Here is a 23263-nt window from a genome sequence, read left to right on the forward strand (position 1 = left end):
AGGACGTTTGATATCTTAAGATAGAGAAAAGTCCGGCATATGAGAAAAGGGTTCAGATGTCGGATACCGTCCCGACTAATCTTATAGGGCTGCCTTCCGAAAGTAGGGTTAGGGCTGTTACTAGTGCTATGCAGGACTTGTGGGGCCGACCTCTATATCCCTTTCAAGCAAACTGCTAATATATATAGCATTTTGATGTAGACGGAGAATGAGACTCTTCCCCGTAGACAATATACATGAACGCTTCTTCCTACCACCACTACGGTACTCACGTCTACATAAGTCGACACGGAATCGGTTTCAAACTTTTGTTCCACCTCGAACGCCTTTCTGGGTATTGCAGCAATTCTCATTGAAGCAACATTCTACGGTGACATCAAGGACGAACCAAACATTACGCTGTTGTCTAATGCCGTTTTGATTCCTCTGCCGAAACTTCAAGATCAACGATCAACAAGTGGAAGTCATTAGTTTCGGACAGTTGTTGTGAAACTCCAACGGGGAAAGCTGCATGCGCATGTAAGCGTGGCAGGGAGAAACCCGCACTCGCACACATGGCCCGGCTTTCGGATTTCTCGAGTCATTGGGTTGGCTTGAGACGCGCACACCAAATTTTGGACCAGGTGCATGGATCTGTACAGTATATGTTCGAGACCGACATATCTCCGGCATGTTTGCCAGGCGTTTCAGCTGGGAGCCCGGCACCACCGGTGTGGGACTGACTGCCTCTGCAAGTCTTACGCTTGAGCTTCCTTCGGCGTGCCTATCAGACGTCAAGATAGTATGACATGCTTCAGGACATCCCAAGACATAGCTATTGCTGGATGGTTGTTGACCATAAGGGAAGCGGAACAAGGTCTAGAAATAGAATGATCTGCATGATTACTCGTATCAGTCTCTTCGACTACTCTCACCATTCCGCACAAGACAACAATAACTGTTTGGCACAAATTCCAGCTTCACAGGCTGTTGAAGAGGAAGCCCAAAAGGACTGTGACATAGGCGCACGTACTGTAGCAGATTTATAGATGCGATTCAAGAGAGCCCCCAAAAAGTCTCCATTTACTCTCTCGTAAGCAACGGGCCAGGCGATCCTCACTTTTCCCGAACCTCGCATCTCAAGAGTCAATTCACCCCGCGAAGTCCAACGTCAACTTTTTACCACCCAAATCCCTCCCGTTTCAGCCTGCCCACCACGAGTATTTCAAACTAGATAATCCTGTTTTGAGACTCTCATTTGCGACCGCAGCACTGTTTCCTCGAATCAGCTCTCTCGCTTCCGCCTCACCCGTCGATCCATCGCCTTACCACTCAGCGGTCCTTCTCCTCTCAAACCAACCATCGATTCAATACACACAGTATACCAGAGATCTAAGAGGCCTGCAAATCGTGACTAATACACGCTGTCGATGGAGGGGTGAAGGCTATGGCCACAGAGACCTGGTGGCATGGTCAAAAGCACTATCCTGCGCCAATGGGCGAGGCATCATGGGACGCACAATTGCAATACACGCAGGGCTTGATGGCAACCGCAGAGGCGAAAGGACAGTCAAGGAAGAGCCAGAAGCTGCCATGGCCATGCGATATATTACCAAGACGACCACCATGGAAGACACGCAGTTGCCAGGATACGCCTTCCACTTTTAACATCCTGCGAACGGTGTTACTGGCACTTTTCCTACCTATCAGACTTTCGACTGCCGCGTTCATTAATTTTGGCAACTGCCTGAGTCCGGATACCATCAACTCAAACAACCCGGAGACTCTACAATTTGTGCCACTATTCGTCTGGGCCACTTTTAATACGAGTGCGGAGAGCTACAATCTCAATGTTACTGCTTATGGCAACGTCGCTGGAATTGCTACCCAGCAGCCGTATCCTAGTCAGACGGACCCGCAGTGGACGAATCCGAATGATACGGTTGGCAAAATTCCAGATGTCTATGGTTCAGGTCCAGACGCGCTGTATACCACTTTCACGACGGAATTCAATGTGCTGGACTACACACCCTATGCTCCTGACGCTGCGAGATTCTGCAACACTTCGTCTGTGACAGCATGTCCAGTTGCCCCAGTCTTCAATTTCAACGGCACTGAGTAGGTCCTCTTTCTCATCCCCAAAACCACGAGTACTAATCATCTTGCCTGAAGAAGCAACATATCCGAGCTTCCTGGGATTACTGCCGCGCACGATCTGTATTCGAGCTATGCATTCACCTCAATCAACACCTTCCTTAGGCTCAAGTCCGGAGACCCACATGCCGACCCGCTGGCGTGCATAGAAGCCAGCGTAACTCCAGATTTAGGGCACACTATCAGCAGGACCCTCACCTACCTGCCGCTTGTCGTCCTCATTCTGGTTGCCATTGCAACAGCCACCGCGGCAATTTTCAGCCCTTGGGGTTCTACCGATGTCTTCAAGTTCACAAGCAACTACGGCAGAGATGACGATCTTCTACGACTGGTGACTCCCGGCTTCGGAGATTGTCTACAGTATATCCAGTTCATCGTCCTGATAGGATCTTTGAGCCTGAATTACCCAGGATTTTACCAGCCTGTGGTAAGCCAAGTGAGCTGGTCTGCACTCATGTTCAATGAGAGTTTCGTCACGCACGGCAGCGGTTCCCAAAGCCTCCTCGATGGAATATATGTGGCCAACGGATCCTATGGACTTGATAGGATGAGTCAATTGGTAGGAATGACCGCAGATAAGGATATATGGGCTGGTATGGTAATATGGCTTCTGGTCATCGTGGTGTCTGTTGTCACCCTGATACAGATCGGTTTCGCTTGCCGTTGGGCTTATCGATTCATCTCGGATACACGAGAAGAAGACCTTCGGCAAAAGAACCTGCCTTTCAGTCTTGGTAATGCAATCCGGGTTGTATTCAACTATTTTCTGCTACCTATTGTGGCGCTCTCGACTTTCCAGCTAGTCATCGCGGGACACTCTCCAGGCTCCACAGTAGGGTTTGCAACAGTCCTGCTTGTTGCCCTTATAGGCTTTGCAGGTTTTCTCCTGTGGTTGATAGCGACTACTCGTCCGCGATCGTATTTGTTCGACGATCTCCCTACGGTCTTGCTCTATGGGCCCTTGTATAACACGTACTCGGACAACGCAGCTACCTTTGCCCTGGTCCCTGTCATGTTGACCTTCATTCGAGGAATAGCAATCGGTGCCGTTCAACCGTCCGGGATCGCTCAACTGGTTTTACTCGCAATTTGCGAAGTCATCAACATACTCACCCTGAACGCTTTTCGGCCATTCCACTCTCCAACGTCCATGAACGCGTTTCACACCTTTTTCGCCGTCGTCAGACTTCTAACGGTCCTTCTAAGTGTGGCATTCTTGCCCTCTTTAGGTGTCAAAGATGCACCCAGAGGTTGGATAGGCTACATCATCCTTCTCATGCACGCCATTGTGCTGGTATTTGGCTTCTTCCTCAATGCATGTCAAACTCTAATCGAGGTTCTCGCAAGATTGGCTGGTGCAGGAGGTGAAGAGGGCGTTGGTGGAGGGGCTGCCAGAGGAGGACTGGTCAAGGTGCGTCCATCCAGTCCTTGATGAACTTTGTTGCTCGTCAATTCCCAAGATTGGTATGATTCTCCTGATTACAGCACTCACTCTTCGCGCATTATTTAGGTCTTCGGAATGCGTCAACTCTCCCGAAGAAACCCTCGGCGTAGTGGCCGAGCACGTCAAAGCGTAACCTCTGACGCGGCTATACTAGCCCAGGAATCAGACCAGAAATCCTTACAGTGGAACGGAGGTCGATCTCGAAGCATGTCAGGGAGCTCAGCAATTCTTTTGAACAGGCAAGGTACTAGCGATAACCGCACGAGTGTTGGGCTTGACTCGGTCAGCGCTGGTGGTGCAGGAGAAACCCCAATATCTGGAGGGGCGAGCGCCTTTTCTTATGTTCCAGGTGGCAGCCAAGCTGCAGGCCACGGAGCAACAGCGGGTGGTATAGTCAATCTGAGAAATGCTGAAACGGCCGATCCGTATTATCGCCCACCGAGACAGAGAAGGACGACCATGGATGCGAATTCTCCGCAAGAGCGTACTCGAGGTTCGTGGGGAAGTCCTGACTGGGCCAACAAGCGGTGGAGTCACCACAGCCCTGACCTGGAAGGATCCCCTCAGCCAACAGAAGGCCCATCAGCATCTGGACGTGATACACCAATCCCAGTTCATTTGAGCGGGGCTCGTGATCGTTCTGACTCTGATGCGGAAGAACCACGGCAATCCAAGACTGACTACGCAACAAGAGAAGTTGACTTCTACTACGGCGTGAGAGGACCTGCTCTATCGAACCAGCCAACTCGAAGGCTGAAGACGGGCCCCGCTGATCCGACTGGGCCTGTGATATCTGCCTCCGGCTGGATCAAGAGTCTATTTGGTGGCAAGACCAAAGAGAAAGGGAAGGGTTTCGAGGTCGTCAGGAGTTCAAGAGCGCCGCCTATGGGAAGACAAACACCTTCAGGTGCAATTATACCGGGTGAAGAAGTTCGTTACTTGGATGAACCCGGTGTCAACCAGCCAGAGAGATCTCGTGACCTTGCCCTGAGCGATCAAGGAGATGCAATTGGGGCTGGTACCAGGCATCTGCCTGACGAAGAAAGCCCTGTGAGCAGCGAAGACGACGAGGGTGACGACAGATCTCTTTCGGATGAAGACTGGCGGCCGAATCGAGAAAGTCAAATCTCACAATTTCCGCCTACCCTACCAAATATCGAAACCCCAGGAGGTATAGAGCTGCCAAGTCGAATTGCGTCTAAGGCAAGCTCAAGACCCACTCGTGAGAGTACGCGGAGAAGCACCAGACCGAGCATACCACGAAAGAGTTCCAGACGCGACTCTTCAACAGATTTGGAGAAGTTCGGTGCCAGGCTATCAACAGTAGCGCCTTCTCCACCAATCACTCCCAAAATTTCTGCCCACCAGCGTTTGCAGCCACCAGAAGACAACAGCAAGCGCTTTCCTTTCTATTCTCATCATGCCACCTCACCTTCCCAAGGCACCCATCTATCAGCAGGTGGGGATTCAATGAACTCCAGCATGTTCTCACCAGGAACCCGAGAAACTGATGAGGCTGGATACGCTCAGCATGCGAGACACTCTTCATCTGTACTTGGCTCTCTGGCTCCCGGTTTTCAACAGCTCGATCGGCCCACAAGCATGGGTTATGTGCAGCAACATCGAGCCAGCGACAATATCCACACTGCAAATTCGGATGGCCCATCAATGCTGGGCTCAAGCGCTGAGCTCGTTGACGACCCTGATCAAAGGAGTGTCAGTCCTGATGCCCAGCAAGCTCATGCTTTCTAGGCCAGCTCATTCCCTCGGCGTCACATTATCCCATAGATTGGGTGCGAACCGAGTTTCTGTTTCTTTTTATCATTGTAAACGCAAAGGTGCGGTGGCCTTGTTTCCTCGAGGCAGAAGTCGAGCATATATTAGCGTTGCATGTGGCTACGAATCACTGGCTGGCGTTATCATTTTAATAGTATGCGCGATGGACAAAGGGCAATGACTGAGTGAGGAAAAGACTGTAGAATAGACACTGAATGTGTATAATAAACAGCTTGAGCTTTGCTCAGAGCATGAAACTAGAGAGGGTCGAAGACGCTGCTTACAACAATACCCACATAATGCTCACGCATTCGGATCGTCTACTTCCACAGGTCACTGTGAGCTCCAAGCATGTGAAAGTAACGTTCCTTTGCTTTGTTTGATGTGATTATGGAGAAAAGGGGTCCGAGGGTCGCGTGCCGTCTTCGTAGCCGCCACGAGGTTGCGCGATTCCTTCACATGGCGAGAACTCCCAATATCACTCGACTCCTGCAATAGGAATCAACTTGGGCTCGTCCATCATCAAGAATCCCAATGCAAACTGCGAGTCAATTGATGGTTGTTATGACGGCTCACACCCATTCCCTAATATCTATTGTTTCGCTCTAGGCCTTGAACGACCAATCAACCTATCCTTATAGAGTATTCGAGTATCAACACGCCGACAAAGGCTTCTTATTACAACTACCTCTGCTGCCATTTGCGCATCTTGAAACTTCACCACCCTCCCGTTAGACCACCGAAGTCAGCGCTCACGAAGTCCTTCCTCTGCAGCCTGGCCCTCGTCCTCCAAGGTTCTTCCTGGTATCTGTCGTCATTATTCCGAAAAACAACAAGCTGGATAACCATCACCGCCACTGTGCGAGGGCAAGTTTGAGGAACATTCCACCGTCTGGGGAACGCCCTTACAAGAGGCCTAGATTGGCCTCGAAATACTTGATGGACCCGTCTTTCAGCAATTCAAGCTCTACGCCCTCTCATCGTCCAAACTTACAACATCCTCGGACCACCTCGGCCAACAGTACAGTTGACCGCCAGGGACCAAATGATGGTCGGAATGGAGATGCTTTGAGAAGAGGGCATAGTGACGGGGATGTGCTATCAAGTGGCTTAAAATCAAAGAGCAGGATATCTACAGAAGCTGCATCGGCAGAAAGAGAGACATGCATGGACATGCTTAGGCAGCCATCAAGTAGTAGGCAGGACCCTTTGAATCGGACTCAATTGGCTGCAAGCCGGGCGGCGATCATGGCTGCGGATAGAAGAAAAAGGCTCTCGGAATACGCGGAGGAGCATTCGAGGAGAAGGTCGTCTAGTGGCATATCATTTGTGCACCCTGGCAGCTCTCGCTCGAGGCAAAGCATTACGCAACCGGGCAATGACCGACCCATGTTTGTCACCTCGACCACCTTGAACAGTCCTCCTACGCAAAGAGCTACAGAGCGAGCCTTACCTCGACGGCCGAGTTTAGACTCTTTGCCAAATCGAGGAAGTCGAGAAATCACTCTTCCCCAGTGGGAGCCCGATGCTGGGGTGTCCAAATGCCCAATTTGCGGAACGACTTTTAGCTTTTGGTATAGAAAACATCATTGCAGGAAGTGTGGAAGGGTGGTGTGCGCGAATTGCTCTCCTCATCGGATCACGATACCTCGACAATTCATCGTCCATCCACCCGAAGATGCTACCCCGAGCCCAAGCACTGCAAACAACGCTGGGGTTGAGGTTGTTGATCTTACTAGCGATGACGATACTCCTGGAGAGGTGGTGAACCTTGAAGAACGCCCGCAGAGTTCAGAGTACAGGATTGACCCTGCTCTCGGTGGTGGCCAAGAAGTTAGATTATGCAACCCCTGCGTGCCAGATCCAAATCCCTTGCCTCATCTTCCATATCTCTCGACGGCCCGTCATACCTTCGATTCCTTTCCCACACCAGATAATACAGGCCCAAATCAGCAATTACCTACAATACCATGCTTCTCATCTTCAGGAGACGACCAAGTGCCGACGCTGAGTAGAACAGTGTCCTCAGGCCGCTCTGAATACCGGTCAAACAATGCTTCCAGGTTTGATGGCATCGCACCTCTTGCAGCACTCACACCTCCTACCCCGGGCTCATCTACAAATAGACGCCACAGTCATGCATCACGACTGGTGGGATCTCCCATGTCTCTGCCAGGATATTCCTCGGTATACGGCTCAGCGCCTGATCAAACAGCGCATCAGGTAAGTCTACAAAAAGGATCAGTGATCATGACCGACATGAGCTGACATCTCAAGCGCCATCTTGCATCGCTCCTTCAAAACCGTCCCCACCATCGTCACCATGCATCACTGGGCCCTATCCCATCATCATCCCGCTATCGCCCTCTCCCTGACTTGGACATGGCGAGTTCGCGACCCGCTCCCAGGCCTCAACTGCGTGAAGAAGACGAATGTCCAATCTGCCATCAAGCTCTGCCGCCTAAGGGTCCCGATGGTTCTGAAGCTGAGCGTGAAGGTCATGTAGAATTGTGCATTGCAACTCACTTCTCCTCCTCTGGGCCTCGATCATCTCACCCACCAGCCTCAGTAGCGACAGCAGCAGCCGTAGTCGCAAGTGCAGCTACGCCTTCACAAGCTGCTGGCTCACGGCCAATCTCTACCGGGCACCGAGAGTCATCCGGATCATCTGATATGCCATCCTCATCGTTTCAACAAAGAATGCGGACGCCAGGCATGTTTGTCTATCATGCGAGTGAAAAGGACTGTGTTGGGCAAGATGGTGAAGGAGTGCAGGAGTGTGTGATTTGCTTCGAGGAATTTGCGGTTGGCGATGAGATGGGGAGGTTGGTGTGTTTGTGTAAGTTTCACAGGGTAAGTCTTCGACTCTTACGGTTTTGGGGGGTGTAACTTGTGAATAGCGAAGGGACTGACAACAGAATCAGGCATGTATACGGCAATGGTGGGTTACGAAAGGCGCTGGTGCTTGCCCTGTGCATCCACAAGGGGAGACTTGAGATGTGGGTTGGGAGTTTGATCACCAATGTTCCTGTTTTGGAGACTTTATCAAACGAAGGCGTTTTGGTGAGCAGTGCCTGCCTGCAATCTGCAATCTGCAAGTTGGCTTGATATGGCTTGGACAAGTTGATAAGACTCATTTTAGAAATCTCGTGTGAGTTTATTCGCTTTCCACCATCTGGACTGTTTCCAATCTTTTAGACATGGCCGTTTGCTATGTAAGTGTATTGAGGGGAGAAAACTCCAAGACTCCCTCACTCCCTCACTCCCTCACTCCCTCTTGTGCTTGGCGAGTGGCGACGGCGGCTTCTTTCCGCCGCTGTGTGGGGTCCCGCGGCTGGTTTTGCTCTTGATCTTTTCCTATGAAAAAGATTGTTCAAAGATTTCCAACCTTCGGTATGAGAGTCCTCTGATCATGTGTCACTAACATTGGTGATTTCGAGTCTCATAAGTCGCGCTTCACTCATGCGCACTTCAAGCTCTTTCTCTGCGACCTTTTGGTCGATTTCTCTCTGCTCTGATTATTAGACTTTCAACCATCCACCGAATCCCTACAAAAAGAAACGCGGGGTCAAGTCTGCGACTTCGAATTGAATTTCCTTCTCTTGGAACCCTCTCATCTTTTGGCCAATCCGGACTCCCAAAATGTCTCTACACCGTGTCAGCTCTATGAGCTCTTACGAGCAAGTGGTGCGAGGTTCCTCGCCTGCAAGATCAGAGCACAAGAATATGTCCTTCAACCCCGTGGGCAACGGCAAAGCGCCGGCCTGTAAGGACGAGCCTATGGGGGCGTTTGAAGTCTCGAAGATAAAGAGAATATGTCAGTACTCGTTGACCTGGAGGGAATGAGACGTGGCTGACGGATAAGGATTGCAGTCCAGGTTGTTACCGCCGTCATCTATTGCCTCTTCTCAGCTGGGGTCGTATTTGGATATGCAGCGATTAAACCGGTCCTGATTCAGGAGGGGGTCTACAGTCAGTTCTGTGAGAGAGACGAATTCAGGAGTAGTGAATTGGGGACGACGTGCTACGAGCAGGAAATACGGTAGGCTTTCTGCTACTGGGAAGGCTATGAATCCTGCTGATGCTGGAACTCTGCTAGGCTCAATTTCATGTTCACAACAGCCGCCGTAGCAACAAACGTCTGCGCTCTCCCCGTTGGTACCGTCCTTGATAGGTACGGCCCCCGTATCAGCGGCATCATCGGCAGCATACTTCTCACCATCGGTACTCTCCTCATGGCTTTCGCGACACAACTACCTTTCGATGCATATATTCCGGGGTACCTCTTCCTTGCCCTGGGCGGCCCTTTTGTATTCATTTCTTCTTTTCAACTCTCGAACACTTTCCCCCAACATTCAGGCCTCATCCTCGCCTTGCTTACCGGCGCTTTCGACTCATCAAGCGCCGTTTTTCTTTTCTATCGATTGATCTATACGGCGTCTCATGGATCATTTACGCCTCAGAAGTTTTTCTTGGTTTATCTAGTCGTTCCTATCTTCATTTTAGTTGTACAAATCCTTGTAATGCCTGCCAACTCTTATAAGACAGTTGGTGAGCTCATAATTCAGGCGGAGGAACGGACCGAGGAGATCGATTCTGCCAACCCGGATGCTGAGAATACAGTGAGGCGGCGCCAGCATCGAGAAAGCGTAGTCTCGGAGACGACATCTCTTCTCGGCAAATCCGCCACTAAACAGCAGACAGAAGAAGAGAAGAAGAAACAGATCAGTGGCGTGTGGGGTGCTCTACACGGTCGCTCGGCTATGCAACAGATCATGACTCCCTGGTTTATTTTCATCGCCTTGTTCACTGTCGTCCAGATGACGAGGATTAATTACTTCGTCGCCACAGTCACAACTCAGTATGAGTACATGCTCCACAGTGACGCTCTGGGTGAGCAAGTCAACCATGTCTTTGATGTCGCTTTACCAGTAGGCGGCGTGCTGAGTATACCATTCATTGGCCTTGTGCTCGATAACACGAGCACCCCTTTCACGCTCGCGTTACTCGTGTTTGTGGCTACAGCGATCGGCGTTCTAGGTGTTCTGCCATTCCTATGGGCTGCTTACGGCAATATTGTACTCTTCGTTCTCTACCGGCCCCTTTACTACACCGCCGTTTCCGACTACGCAGCTAAGGTGTTCGGCTTCCAAACATTTGGCAAGGTTTACGGGCTGATCATCTGCCTGGCCGGTCTGCTCAATTTCTCGCAGTCAGGCCTGGACGCCCTGACTCACAAGGTCTTCCATCGGAATCCGCTGCCTGTCAATATTATATTGTTGGTGGTAGCTTTTGTGGTGGGTGTGATGCTGGTAGGCTATGTGTATCATCAGAGTAGGCATTTGAAGAGAGATGCTCTAGAAGAGGAGGCCGAAGAGACTGAAGATACCAGAATGCCTGGTGCTGCAAATGGTGCTTGACGAACCAAAAATGTTTTTTGATTTGTTGCTGTCTGAATGCATATATGTGTGTGGCTTTGTAATATTTGCATATACCCATCCAGCCATTTCTCTAGACCTCACAGAATCACATGTGGATAGTGAAGGCGTGCAAAAGTGAACAAGACAGATGTATTCATTCCATCCTATGTCACTCCTTGTGCTTTCTGTCACTGCGTCCGTCACTCATCACTACTTACAATCCCTATCACGCTGCCGTTTTTGTCACTGCTTCTTCTATATCACACTCCCGTCTCGCATCACTTTGGCGTCTATCACTCTATACATAAACATATTCTTCACACGCGTCCGGAAGTGAATCTCTGCAGCATCTCCGCGTATATATTCCCACCGCCGGCTCCAAACTATCCTTCTTCTTCTCATACCACTGCATCCTACTCATTAGGCAAGGTATCTGAAAGGGAGCATAGTCTTGCGCATTTGTTGCTCGTCTTGAGTCTGGAGGGGTGTTCTTTTGGGACAAGATACCTGAAAAAATCAGTGTATCAGGTCAAGAGGTAAGGCAAAGTGCCATACTTTTACAGACTCCTTTCTTATCTTAGGCTAGAATTAACACCTCTTTGTGGTAGCATTCCTGAAAACCTCAGTGCATCAGGTCAAGACGTAAGGCAAGGTGTTATACTTTCACGCATGTTTGGCTCATCTCAGTTTAGGAACGGCACCTTTTCGTGGCAGCATACCCAAAGTTTCCCGTCATCCAGACAATATGGATGCCAATACTGACAACAAAGGTAGGCAAGCCAACATTTTTTTTGACTCACAACTTGGCTCACATCAAACTAGAAACGGCTCGTATGGAAGGGAACGTGCCCTTAGAGTTGGGTACTTCAAATCAGGGAGAGACAGGTGTTGGTCAAGAAGGTAAGGCTGTACACCATGCTTTTGAAAGCACTCTTGGCTCACCATGATTCAGGAACGGCTGGTGTGGGTGGTATCTTACCCACACTAAACCCAATGGCTGCGTCTTTCACGCCACGCAGCCAAATCGCCACCACTGCTGGTCCTCCATCGCCAGCATCTGATACTCCGACTGTGCGGCCAGCCACTACGCGTCCTTCGACACCAGCTTCGCTGGAACGCTTTGCTAGAGAGCTGAGAGGCCTCAAGTCCAGTGGACTGAGCAACAAAGAGCGTCTGGGGGTGATGCATGATCAGAGGCGCCAGCTTCTGAGTCACATGACTACAGCGAAGGCCGAGATCGACCAGCTTGAGGGTCGCCTTCAGGGCGAGATGTCCATCGACGGGTCACAGGACATCTTGAATCGTCTCAAAGAGCTCAATGGGCTCCATGAGTGGGCGGGATATAAGTAAGTGCATGGTTCCGAGCGAACTCTCTCTGATCAAACAATGGGTTTGAGCCGCAAGCAATACACTGGTTTTAGGCCCCGAACCCGTCTTGTAACATGGTGTTTTTTTTTGCCACAAAGAGGCCATGCTGACGCCGAAATGTGCAGGTGGGCAGGTCTAGGGGAGGAGATGACGGATCTGGAGGCAGAGATTGCGATGCCAGGGAGCAGGGAGGATGAGTTCTGGGGGTTGTGATGGGGAGACTGGTGGTTCATGAGTCCAGACAGTCCTTGAGAGCAGGAACAGGACTAGAGAGAGGGTAATGTGGCTTTTAGATTTTACGGTGGAAGAAGATGGAGTTCAGCATGTCACTACTCTGCTCACATGGAGTTGACTACGCACAGTAGCACACAGATGAAAAACTGTGCTTTTTGTGGAAAAGCTCAATGAATACATGCACTGATCCAACACGCGCTCATTCAAGTGTTTGATCATACCAGCACACAAGTAGTACACAAGTAGTACACAAGTAGTCGAGTGTCAATACATACACTTACCCTAAACCAAATCACGTTAGGCGTTTTCATGCACGTTTGACTTCACCCACCTCTCCTTTTTCTTCCGTAGACCCACCGTGTGACTCATTTTTGATATGGAGTAGCCATTGGATTTCGCATGGTCTGTCTCTCTGCAGCTGCTGTGGTGAAATAATCAAGCCGGTCTCGCCTGTGAAAGCTCCCTTGCTAGTCGCTACTTTACTGATCGGAGGAAGATATCGCCTCCCGCACCGACGCGGTGAATCGGCCAGTTTTAAACCGACTCCAAGGAACCCAAATTCTCAACATGGATGCCGAGCGGCCCCCATATCCTATCTCTCAAACGCAGGCCAGTGACATTGATCCTCGTCTCCAAGAGTCGGTCCAAGTTCCCCAACAGTATTCAAATCTCCCCCCAATCAGCTACATTCCCGCTCATAGCTTGCCTCCACCACCTCCTCCACCACAGCAGCAACAACAACCACCACAGCACCCCTACAGCGCCCCACACCACTGGCAGCAAGATGATTACAATCCGTATTATGGCCCTCCGCCAGACCAACAGCATCCGCCAATGCAACAGGCCGCTAATTATCAAGCATATCAGACCAATTCGGAGGCGGCTCCATCGTCCGCAGAAGCCGGGTTCAATAATGACACCAAACGGCCGAGAGCCTGTGAGGCGTGCCGCGGACTCAAGGTGAGATGCGAACCGGACCCGGGCACGGGGCCTTGCAAGAGGTGTAGGAAGGCAAACCGCAATTGTGTTATTACGGCCCCGAGTCGAAAGAGGCAGAAGAAGACGGACAGCAGAGTTGCCGAGCTGGAAAGAAAGATTGATGCTCTTACAGCCAGTCTACACGCTACCAAAGAAGGCAATGTCAGCGGAAGCGAAGATGATGGATACGGAGATGGAGACACACCACAGATCGAATCTTCAGATGGCAGATCTAACCAGCCGACTCCCCCATACACTACCACATCGGCTGGTACCAGTCGCAAGAGACGCTTGTCCGAGTATCAACAGAGTGGAAGCTCTGGGTCGCGTCGTTTCAGTGGTTCCGAAGCCATGAGTCAAATCTCTCCGGCTAATGTGGCCAACATGGGGCCGCGACTGTTCGCACCGCCAAAGTCGGAGGCCGGGGGTCCAGATCTCGAGCCAAGAAGAGAGGTAGACGCTGTCATTTACGGAGAGGCAGATGTCGTCGGCCGGGGTATTGTACACGCAGAGACTGCCAATGGGCTTTTCAGGCACTACACCGATCACATGGCACCTCACATGCCGATCGTTGTATTTGCACCCGATGTCAGGCCCGATACTATACGCAAGAGAAGCCCAGTCCTGTTCCTCGCTATCCTTAGTGTCGCCTCCGGACAAGACTATCCCGACTTACAAGCTACACTCACGAAGGAGATCATGCGAATCCTAGCAGACCGAGTTTTCGTCCACGGCGAAAAATCTTTGGAACTGGTCCAAGCTCTGCAGGTAGTCACAATTTGGTACTGGCCTGAGCCTAACGGTGACTCGAAATACTACCAATTCATCTATATGACTGCTGTCATGGCGATAGATCTTGGCATGCACAGGAGACAGCCTTTACTAATTGTTAGGAAGGAGCAGATTCTTGGCCTTCCCAAGCCAAAGTCCTACCTGTCCGATCCCTGTACAACCGAATGCAGACGCGCCTGGCTAGGTTGCTACTTATTGTGTTCGAGGTAAGCCATTCCCGGGCAATTTTGATGTCGAATTCTGCAAAGCTGATCGTTCGGAAAATGCAGCATAGCAATGGGAATGAGACGACCAAATCTGGTCCAACCCAGTTCACATACGGAAGACTGCCTCAAAGCTTTAGAGATATCAGAAGATGCTTTCCCATCTGACAAGATTCTCTGTCGATGGGTACAGCTACAAAGGTTAGCAGATGAATTTGCAGCGCAGGCGTCAGCAGAGGAGGATTCCGAAATTACTGTGGAAGCCCGCGACGCCAGGACCCGAAGCGCACACGCACACTTTGCGAAGCAGGTATCTGAGTGGGAGGTGCGCAGTTTTTCCGAGCTCAGATCAAGTAAGCTTTCATCCACCCACCCAGACAAGCCTCTGCATACACAGACTTGATCAATGCCGTCCAAGTCTTCAGTATGACATGGCTAATGTATCTGCAGGGCCACTGTCGTTCGCTCTCAACGTGGTGAATCTCTACATGCACGAACTAGCAATGCAATATTACGTGGGGGTTGAACCTGCCATAGTACCAGGCGCTCGAGGCAAACAACGAATTGAGTCATCTCCGTCTACCATGGCAGACCCGTCGAACACGCCTTTATCCTCGACCCTTGGGATGCTGGACAATTTCTTGGGCCTGAGTGTCCAAGGTTTGCGGAGTTTGCCAGTATTCCAATTTGCTCAGATTGCCCATGGAACCTTGACTCTGACGAAGATATTTAATTTTGGAAAAGCCGACCCGGAATATCGCAAGCAAATGTCGCTCAGCGCGGAAACGGTTGAGCAGTATGTGGGCCGACTGATCGACTTACTGCGTACTGGTGCCGAAGGTGGAAAGTCTCTTCCAGCACACAGCTTTCTAATGGTTCTCCACGCGTCTCTCGATTTGTTCCAGGAGATTAAGCACATGACCCTTGGAGAAATCAAAGAACATTGCGGTGGGAAGTTTCCGGCGACGAACTTCATTCAGATACTCGATCTTCACGAGCCTACGCCCACCCCTAGACAATGGAACTACTTGGGCGATAAGTATCCGCTGGAGAAGGACGTGTTCCCAGAGGGAGCACTGCACCTTCTGAGTGAGGTGGCCGCCATGGGAAAATCGAACGTGAACGGCTACGGAGTGAAGGAAGGCCAAGTCGGGCCTCAACAGGTTGCAGCAGCGGCCGAGGCCATGGCAGCGAGTGAGGATGGCTTCGCCAGCGCTGTGCGTAAGATGTCTACGAATGGCGTGTAGCGCGTTAGCAGTGGCGGAGGAAGTGCTCGATTGCTTCACCAATCATACAATCGCTGAAGTAAGCAGAAGCTGGTGCTTGGCCTGCAGGCTCTACCAAAGCAGGGTGTATACACTCCGAGCTTAATAAATAATAATTCAAGCCTACACCTGCACTGCTGTCTCGCAGTACTTGATATCATTGAACACGCGGTGCACACGCTCTATCACTCAAATTCGGCCTCAAGGTGGTAGTCAATACTTCTCAACCCCCTTTGACAATTTCAATCATACCCGACGAACCGATCACAACCCTACCGCAAGCCATTGTCCCCCAACTTCCCTTCCCTCCCCTCCCTTCCCTTCCCATCCCTTCCCTCCCTCCCTTCCCTTCCCTTCCTTCCCTTCCCCTCCTTTCCTCTCCCTTCCCTTCCCTTCCCTTCCCTTCCCTTCCCTTCCTTTCCCTTCCCAATAATTCCAACCGACTCATCTCAGCCAGTCATCCGAAAGCATCAGTACCGTACCATACCCCGACCTCCCACCGACGACAAAGGGTGAGGCATCCGTCGGCAACGCTCTTCACGCCAGCGCTAACACCGACACTTCTCTCCGACGAAAAGGTCCCACGGTAGTAATGGCCGTCAAGGACGGAAGCTGCAGACGATGGTGGGTGTGTTCGCGGCGGGGGTCGGGGAGGCGCGGTGACGGGGTGGTTGGTGGGGGGGAGGGAGAGGGAGTGGGGGATGTGATGGATGGTCACGCGCTACAGGATCAATATGTATCGGGAAGGGATTGGGGTAGGGTTGTGCTTGATTCCATTGTGGTTTCGATGTTGTGGAATGGCGATTTCCCAAAAGACGAGCCCGACCGAGTGCGATAGATACGGTGGAGAATGGGTATCAAATAGAGAGATCCAAAGGAAGTATGTCTCAAATCTTGCTCGAAGCACCACCCTCCCTCTCAATCAACCTGACCGGCTCCATGTCAATCTTCTTATGATAAGTGTCCACCCCGATCAGCCTCGCCTCCCACACATCCCCGACCTTCCACCCGCCCTCCTTCAGCGTGATGGCACTATCCTTCAACTGCACCTTGATGTTCCACACCCTGGCCCAGCCCGGATGGTGCCCGCGCCGCGCCCGGCCGTCAATCGTCGTCACCTCGAACGTCTCGGGCAGACTCGCTTCGTTGAAGTAAAAGGCCCGGAAGAGCGCCTGGCAGATCCAGTGGCGGGTCGATGCCGTCTTGGCGAGCTTGATTTTCTTCTCGCGGTGGATCGCGCCGCCCGCGTACTCTTCGACCTGGGCGCGCGAGAAGGGCAGGTAGGATCCGTCAGTGCTGCCGACGAGGGAGGTGCCGGTGGCGGCTTCGTGCCGGAGGGCAGCTTCGATCTGCCAGTGCGCGTACAAGTCGATGTAGCGGCGCAGCGGGGAGGTGGCTTTGCAGTAGGCCGGGAGGCCGAGGGTGGGGTGTTCGAGAGGCCGGTCGGAGGCTTGGGCTTGGCCGACGAGGCGCATGTAGCGGAGGAGGTCGCTTTGCTCCGCGTGGCCGTATTTGGCGATTTTGGGGTCGAGGACTTCGCGCTTGAAGACTTCGGGCGAGGAGGCCGGTTCGGGGTTGCGGAGGATGCCTCGGTAGGGGATGGGGATGTTGCGGTCGGAGCACCAGGAGGCGCCGACGTCGCCGGCTATGATCATGAGGTCGGAGACCATTTTGGCGACCAGGCCGTAGGTTTCTGTCGTCCTTTGTAGAGTGATGATCGGGTCGCCTTCGAATTGTCGCACCTTCTCGTCTTTGATCTTAAAGTATTTCTTCATTACGTGTTTGGAGGTATAGACTACCGGATACGTGTGTGCTATGCGGCTTGATGAATAGAATTCCGGGGCTCCAGCCTGGGCTCGCTTGTGACGAGCGGCTTCACCAAGCTCGAGCAGCTTGTGCAGTAGGTTGATGTGCCCAGGATCCGTCAACGTTTTGGCTGTCTGGCTTGAATCGTCGATAGGCTGAACAGGCATGCGTCCGCCCACGGTCAATATTGACACAGTCTCCAACTCTTCGTCGGTCTCTGCCAAGCCGAGGCCCTGGCCCACCATTTGAGGCGTAAGATAATGGACGTTGCGTACGATCCCGGGTGTAACCTTCTTCTCGAGCATGTCACCATCTGCCGAGAACTTTGCGCTAAAAGTGATGCAAGGCCGATCATTTGCAAGACTGAGTTGGTCATATGTCACCTTCGGGTTCAGCATAGGGTACTTCCTTTCTGGGAAGTAGACCGATTCTGCAAGCGACGCAGCGTGCTTTGCCATGGCAGAGTCAGGAGTGATGAAAGCAGATGGGTTGGCGACGTGGACATGCACCCAATGCGCAGATGGGTCACCATCAACACGCTCCAAAGAAATTCCATCGTCACGTTCCAGAGTCTCCGCACTGTCGATGCAGAAAACCGGCATGTCACCCCAGTCCCTTCTCAAGCCCTCCATGGAATCCCTCGACTTAAACATCCTGGCCTCTTTACGAGCATCGAGCAATAATCGGCTTGCCTCTCCGGAGCCACCATCGTGCCCAGGAAGTTTCAGGTTTCTGATATTGTACACGGTCCTGTTCTCCCACGGCGTAACGACGCCTAATTCCTGAAGTAGAGTGAACCCCCTGGATTCATTCAGCTCAAAACCTCCATACATTCCTATGGCACGAAGGATCATGGGACCCAAAGATGCCAGGTATGTATAAGTATTGACGTATGACGACGTCGCCCACACGTCAAGATAATGAATTATGATTTTCTCATTATCGTCGAATTCTTGCATATCTTTCTCTATATAAGGTTTGCCCCCAAACCCCTTGTCGATGTCTATTCTTATCGAGCTTGGACCAATCAAACCCGATTTTGAAAGAGGTCTTGTCTGTCGGCTTTGCTGTATAGCAGCTCGAGCTTTCTTGACGAACGTTGCAATTGGATTGAGCGAACGCGTTGTCGCCATCAAGGTGGAATCAATGCTGGACATCGATTCATTGGTTGTGTCTTGGATTATCGCTTCTTGATACTCACGAACCCACTGTCTGACTTGAGAAATGTACTTCAAGCCTTGCTGAGGATAAATCTCGTATACCGGATTCTGACGGTAGTTCAAGAAATCCCACGTAATATTCTGACATTGGCTTATAGCTCTATGAATGGTCCACATCATCGGTTGAGTAAGTTCGGAAGGGTCTTGTTTCATCAAGACCTTCAGGGCAATATCTTTGAGCGACATATATGTTCGATCTGCGAAGGCTTCAGAGGGAGCAATAATCTCGTAAAGGCGGTTGATTCTATCGGCATGCTTTCTGAACACAGCGTCGGCGGTCTGGTGGAAGAGCGACATCTGCTCTATGACCTTAGCTCCAGCACCTCGGGGAGCATGGACATCAACGGGTTGGAGACGATTCATCTTCTCCTCGGCAACCTCCTCAGAGGGGAGATACGGAAGAATTTCATTCAAATCATCCGGATCCACAAACCGCGAGACTCCCCACCGTGCGACCCCTGACTCTCGGTTGACCCATTCACCTCGAATAGTGTAGAATTGGCACTGGTCGGCCACGTTTCGAACAAAGATGGCCAAGACTGGCTCCGAGGCCGTTCTGTAATCGTCAGTCTGCACTGCCTTCCACTGTCTCGGCGTAAGACTCACACTAGTTCGACTAGATCACCTCGTCGAAGAAAGACTTGATGAGCGAAGATGTCCGGAATTCGCTCTTCAGATCCGAAGTCTACGTCGTCATCATCTTCCATTTTCTCGTCCGAGGCAATGGCGGTAAAGCTCTCGTCTTCGCCTGACTGGGTGAATAGGTTCTGGGTGTCGCTAAGCGTACTTGAGGGAGGCCGACCTGACGTATCAGCCAAAGTAATGTCGTGTTGCTCCTGCCACAATCTGAGCGCCTCTCGGATGCCTCCAGAGTTGTGTTTGAAGAGCCCATCTGGATTCGTTCCAATAACGGTGGGGTCGATCGGGGCATCAGCCCGGGGAGCCTGACTCTGTGAAAGGCCTTAGTATGTGAAAGAAAAAGCAGTCTTTTTCACTTACAGTTGCAGTACCATAGTGCCTGTTTGGGGCCTTAGGAGTCCTGGTCGAGAACGGTGTTTTCGATGACTTCATGCTCTGACGATTCGACATCTGGCTCCTACCTAAAGCAAACTGTCGAATCAAGCGATCCTGAGGAGATAAGAGGGTGCTTGAAGTTGACGCCCCAATCTCTCTAGTGGGATTTGGCAATTTTGACGTAGGAAGGTCTCTGGACTCGTCCAGCAAGGGTGTCAATGCTTCAAGGAAAACTTCATCTTTGTTTGTTGAACCCTTGCCTAAGGGGGGGCCAGCTTTGCGTATCAAACGAGTTTTTTTATTCCCTTTGGCCACATAATCGATAGCTGACGCCTTAGGCTCAGACAAGTATATCCTCGGAACCGAGTCTGGTCTGTTAGACAAGACCCTCCTCGAAACCAGGTCCGATTCGTTAGACAAGACCCTCCTCGGAACCCGGTCCGGCCTGTGCGTAGTTTTAGACGAGTGCTTCCACCGAGCCAGGTTCCGTTTACGCCTAGACTCAGACAAGGCCTTCTTCCGAACCAGTTTCCGTTCACGCTTAGACTCAAACAAGGCCTTCTTCCTCCGAACCCGGTCCAACTTATAATTATCCTCAGACGAGATCTTTTTCAGAACCAGGTCCGGTTCCTGAGACAAGACCTGCTCCGAAACCAGGTCCTGTTCGTGCGTGGACATAGACAAATGCTTCCTCCGAACCAGTTTCCGTTCACGCCTAGACTCAGACGAGGCCTTCCTCGCAACCCGGTCCAACTTATAATTATCCTCAGACGAGATCTTTTTCAGAACCAGGTCCGGTTCCTGAGACAAGACCTGCTCCGAAACCAGGTCCTGTTCATGCGTGGACATAGACAAATGCTTCCTCCGAACCAGGTCCGGTTCACGCCTAGACTCAGACGAGGCCTTCCTCGCATCCAGGTCCATTCTATAGGTATCCTCAGACAAGACCTTCCTCAGAACCGTGCCCGTTTCATGCCCAGCCTCAGACAAGACCTCCTTCGCATCTTGGTCCAGGTTAAACCTAGACTCCTTGGAGTACTTCGTCAGAACCAAATATGGGACCGTTCGTACACGAGGCGTGTGATCGCTTCGCCTCGATTGGGATTGGGATTGTGATTGTGACTCAGTGTTCACAGCCACCGGTCGACCACCGTTCATCACCCGTATACGAGCCTTGCGAGCGCCTTGCATCGTTGCGGGTTTCATTTTAATCAAGCTTCTTGGGGGCGATTTTTTGTGAACTGGGCGTATAGGGGGGAAATGAGACTCCAACGTGTCTCGGATCATATGCTGTAGTATATGGCTATAGGGGGCGAGGTAGGTCTTCTCCGGGATGTCTGGTATGCCGGCCGGACTGGTGGAGCTGTAACGAGGTAGGTCCAGCGCGCAGCGCCAGCATGGTTGGCTGGGTCTTCTGGCATCTAGGACCGCCCTGAGTCTCTGTCTGGCTGCCATGATCGTAGCAGGCGAGGGCAACCCTCGAGGAAAAAGGAGCATATGATGACAGCAATGGCAATCGAAGCTCCTCAGGACAAAACTTTCGTCGATAGGGCTGAAAGTCTTGGCGCTTTTCTCCGCCCTCTGCGGACTGGCTCGACTGGTTTGCTCTACCTATATAGACTCATGAACCACATCCAACGTAAGTCTTCGCATTCCTTCATTATTCATGAAATTCCGGCACGCATGATGAGCATCAAAAACAATAGCATGTATTATCCGAAGAAGCGCCTTGTGGCTTCCATTCAGAGAAACAGACCATCCTGACTCTCAACCACCCCCCTCGTGTACTCTTTTCCCTAGCCAATCTGTCAAATATCCGCTGACCTCAACACCCCCGACCAGATGTCCGGAAAGCCTCCCTCAGAACACTTCCGCCTCCTCTACTTCGCCTCCGCCGCCTCCTTCACCCGCAAATCTTCTGATACTTTCCCCGCCCCACTGCCTATCAGCGACCTGTTCAGCGTTCTGGAGAAGAAGTATTCGGGGATTACAAAGGCGGTGCTAGACAGCTGCGCTGTGACTGTGAACTTGGAGTATGTGGACGTCGAAGAAGAGAGTGGCAAGGAGAAAGCGGGCGTGGTGATCAAGGAGGGGGATGAGGTGGCGATTATACCACCTGTGAGCTCTGGTTGAAGATGCAAGGACGATGAAGAGTATACATGTGTTAGGGAGAGCTGTTGGCTTGCGAGGATGTGGCACGTCCACTTGTTGAAAGAGCAACCAGGGTAGGAGAGCACTGGGGAGAAGTATGCCGCCAGGACGACAGGTGTGCTTGGTGCTTGAATCGTGCTATTCAAGTCGTCTAGACCTGTCCCAAGGAAGATTCACCGCTAGGAGATCACGAGTGAGGATGCAAGAGTGATGGACGGCAATCGAAGAAGACGGAGAGATGGCAAACATATTGACGGTTAGATGGGATCAAGATATCGTTGAGCTATGTGATACAAGTGCGTGCGTCGACCACAGTCGTAGCTTCCAGTGGTGTCATAAACAGCGAGAAAATTTGCTTCAGATCCACCGGTCCTCGGTGGAATTGACTGCTGAATTCTGTATCGGACTGCCAAGCAAAATCGGGACTGCTTCCTTCGAAGAATAGATACATAGTACTTCCCCGGAAAGACACACATCCGGGTTCCCAGATCAAATCGTCCGCCGATCTTCCCCGCCGTTGGTGAACGGGATCCAGAGAAACCCTCCGGCTCCCAATCACCGCCGCGGTTCCAACATCCTGCAGCAGGTTCGATCTGGAAGTCTGGGATGATTGACTGGTGCTCCGGTCGATCGAAAGTCCTCAATCACTGGCAGTCTCTGCCCTGTCGATAACCCCACGTGCTCAGGGTGTACATTCGCTGAGGCGGCGATAAGGCTGCCTCAGAGTAGTGGAGTCTTGGATCGGAGGGGAAGTCAGAGGGTGAAAGAGAGGGAAAGAGGGGAAGAGGGGAAGTAGAGGAAGGCCAGGTGCTATTGTGAAAGATAGAATACTACATCCTCCTGCTCAATGGGAGCTTCAATAAACCTGGGGGTGTTGAGATGATTGGATTACAGGAAGAATGGATACAGAAGCGTATTTGCCCTAGGTACTTTAATAGAGGAGTTTGTGTGAGAGCAGGCAAAGATTCCACTGAGGCCGACGCTAGCCGGCAGATACTGGCTCCTACTGATACACGTGGGCGGCATTGCCGGCATCCGGTATCGTCACTAGCGTTGGCTACGTTGTAAAACCCATCAAAACCGGCAACCAATTCAAGCAACCAGGGTGATAAATCAATATCATATCTATGATGAGTGAGGATCATATCGGACTCCCCTTACATCCGAAAATGCTTTATGAATACTCCTCTAAATAATGAAAATCTTGGTCGTTACATGAATTGTCACGCTATGCGCTAATGCCGTGCAAATACAAGTAAGGTAGTATTTGTAATTCGACTATTCGCTTCGCTTATAGTAGTTCGTAACTCAAAGACGCATTAGTCTTAAAGACGCGTTTTTTCGCGATTTAATACTCTATATTATAATCTATTATTATTCTATCACATTATATCTATATCTTATTCTAAATAAGAGAAACTCGTTTAAAAGATTATTAATAAGTATAAAAATAATTATT

The 23263-nt window shown here is 51.2% G+C and overlaps 7 protein-coding genes across 7 annotated transcripts; 6 read left to right on the forward strand and 1 right to left on the reverse strand.

Moving 5' to 3' along the window:
* Positions 1-1474: 1474 nt before the first annotated feature.
* Positions 1475-5329, forward strand: HO133_009221 (uncharacterized protein; the record flags this gene model as incomplete). Its single annotated transcript, XM_037300082.1, has 3 exons — positions 1475-2097; positions 2155-3544; positions 3644-5329. The coding sequence occupies 3 exons, from the start codon at positions 1475-1477 to the stop codon at positions 5327-5329; spliced, it is 3699 nt and encodes a 1232-aa protein (XP_037154908.1).
* Positions 5330-6601: 1272 nt separating this feature from the next.
* Positions 6602-8572, forward strand: HO133_009222 (uncharacterized protein; the record flags this gene model as incomplete). Its single annotated transcript, XM_037300083.1, has 3 exons — positions 6602-7576; positions 7631-8206; positions 8552-8572. The coding sequence occupies 3 exons, from the start codon at positions 6602-6604 to the stop codon at positions 8570-8572; spliced, it is 1572 nt and encodes a 523-aa protein (XP_037154909.1).
* Positions 8573-8995: 423 nt separating this feature from the next.
* HO133_009223 (uncharacterized protein) lies at positions 8996-10773 on the forward strand (the record flags this gene model as incomplete). The annotated part of the gene is made up of 3 exons (XM_037300084.1): positions 8996-9170; positions 9227-9395; positions 9453-10773. 3 exons carry the CDS (start codon positions 8996-8998, stop codon positions 10771-10773), a joined length of 1665 nt encoding a protein of 554 aa, XP_037154910.1.
* Positions 10774-11518: 745 nt separating this feature from the next.
* On the forward strand, positions 11519-12354 carry HO133_009224 (uncharacterized protein; the record flags this gene model as incomplete). Its single annotated transcript, XM_037300085.1, has 4 exons — positions 11519-11543; positions 11596-11673; positions 11726-12119; positions 12267-12354. The coding sequence occupies 4 exons, from the start codon at positions 11519-11521 to the stop codon at positions 12352-12354; spliced, it is 585 nt and encodes a 194-aa protein (XP_037154911.1).
* Positions 12355-12942: 588 nt separating this feature from the next.
* Positions 12943-15595, forward strand: HO133_009225 (uncharacterized protein; the record flags this gene model as incomplete). The annotated part of the gene is made up of 3 exons (XM_037300086.1): positions 12943-14351; positions 14415-14701; positions 14799-15595. The coding sequence occupies 3 exons, from the start codon at positions 12943-12945 to the stop codon at positions 15593-15595; spliced, it is 2493 nt and encodes an 830-aa protein (XP_037154912.1).
* A 905-nt stretch (positions 15596-16500) lies between these two features.
* On the reverse strand, positions 16501-20844 carry HO133_009226 (uncharacterized protein; the record flags this gene model as incomplete). The annotated part of the gene is made up of 3 exons (XM_037300087.1): positions 16501-19195; positions 19246-19589; positions 19639-20844. The coding sequence occupies 3 exons, from the start codon at positions 20842-20844 to the stop codon at positions 16501-16503; spliced, it is 4245 nt and encodes a 1414-aa protein (XP_037154913.1).
* Positions 20845-21495: 651 nt separating this feature from the next.
* On the forward strand, positions 21496-21786 carry HO133_009227 (uncharacterized protein; the record flags this gene model as incomplete). The annotated part of the gene is made up of 1 exon (XM_037300088.1): positions 21496-21786. One exon carries the CDS (start codon positions 21496-21498, stop codon positions 21784-21786), a length of 291 nt encoding a protein of 96 aa, XP_037154914.1.
* Positions 21787-23263: the final 1477 nt, after the last annotated feature.

This window comes from Letharia lupina (assembly GCF_014066315.1).
Source record: "Letharia lupina isolate WasteWater1 chromosome Unknown contig_6, whole genome shotgun sequence".
NCBI classification, from domain to species: Eukaryota; Fungi; Ascomycota; class Lecanoromycetes; order Lecanorales; family Parmeliaceae; genus Letharia; species Letharia lupina.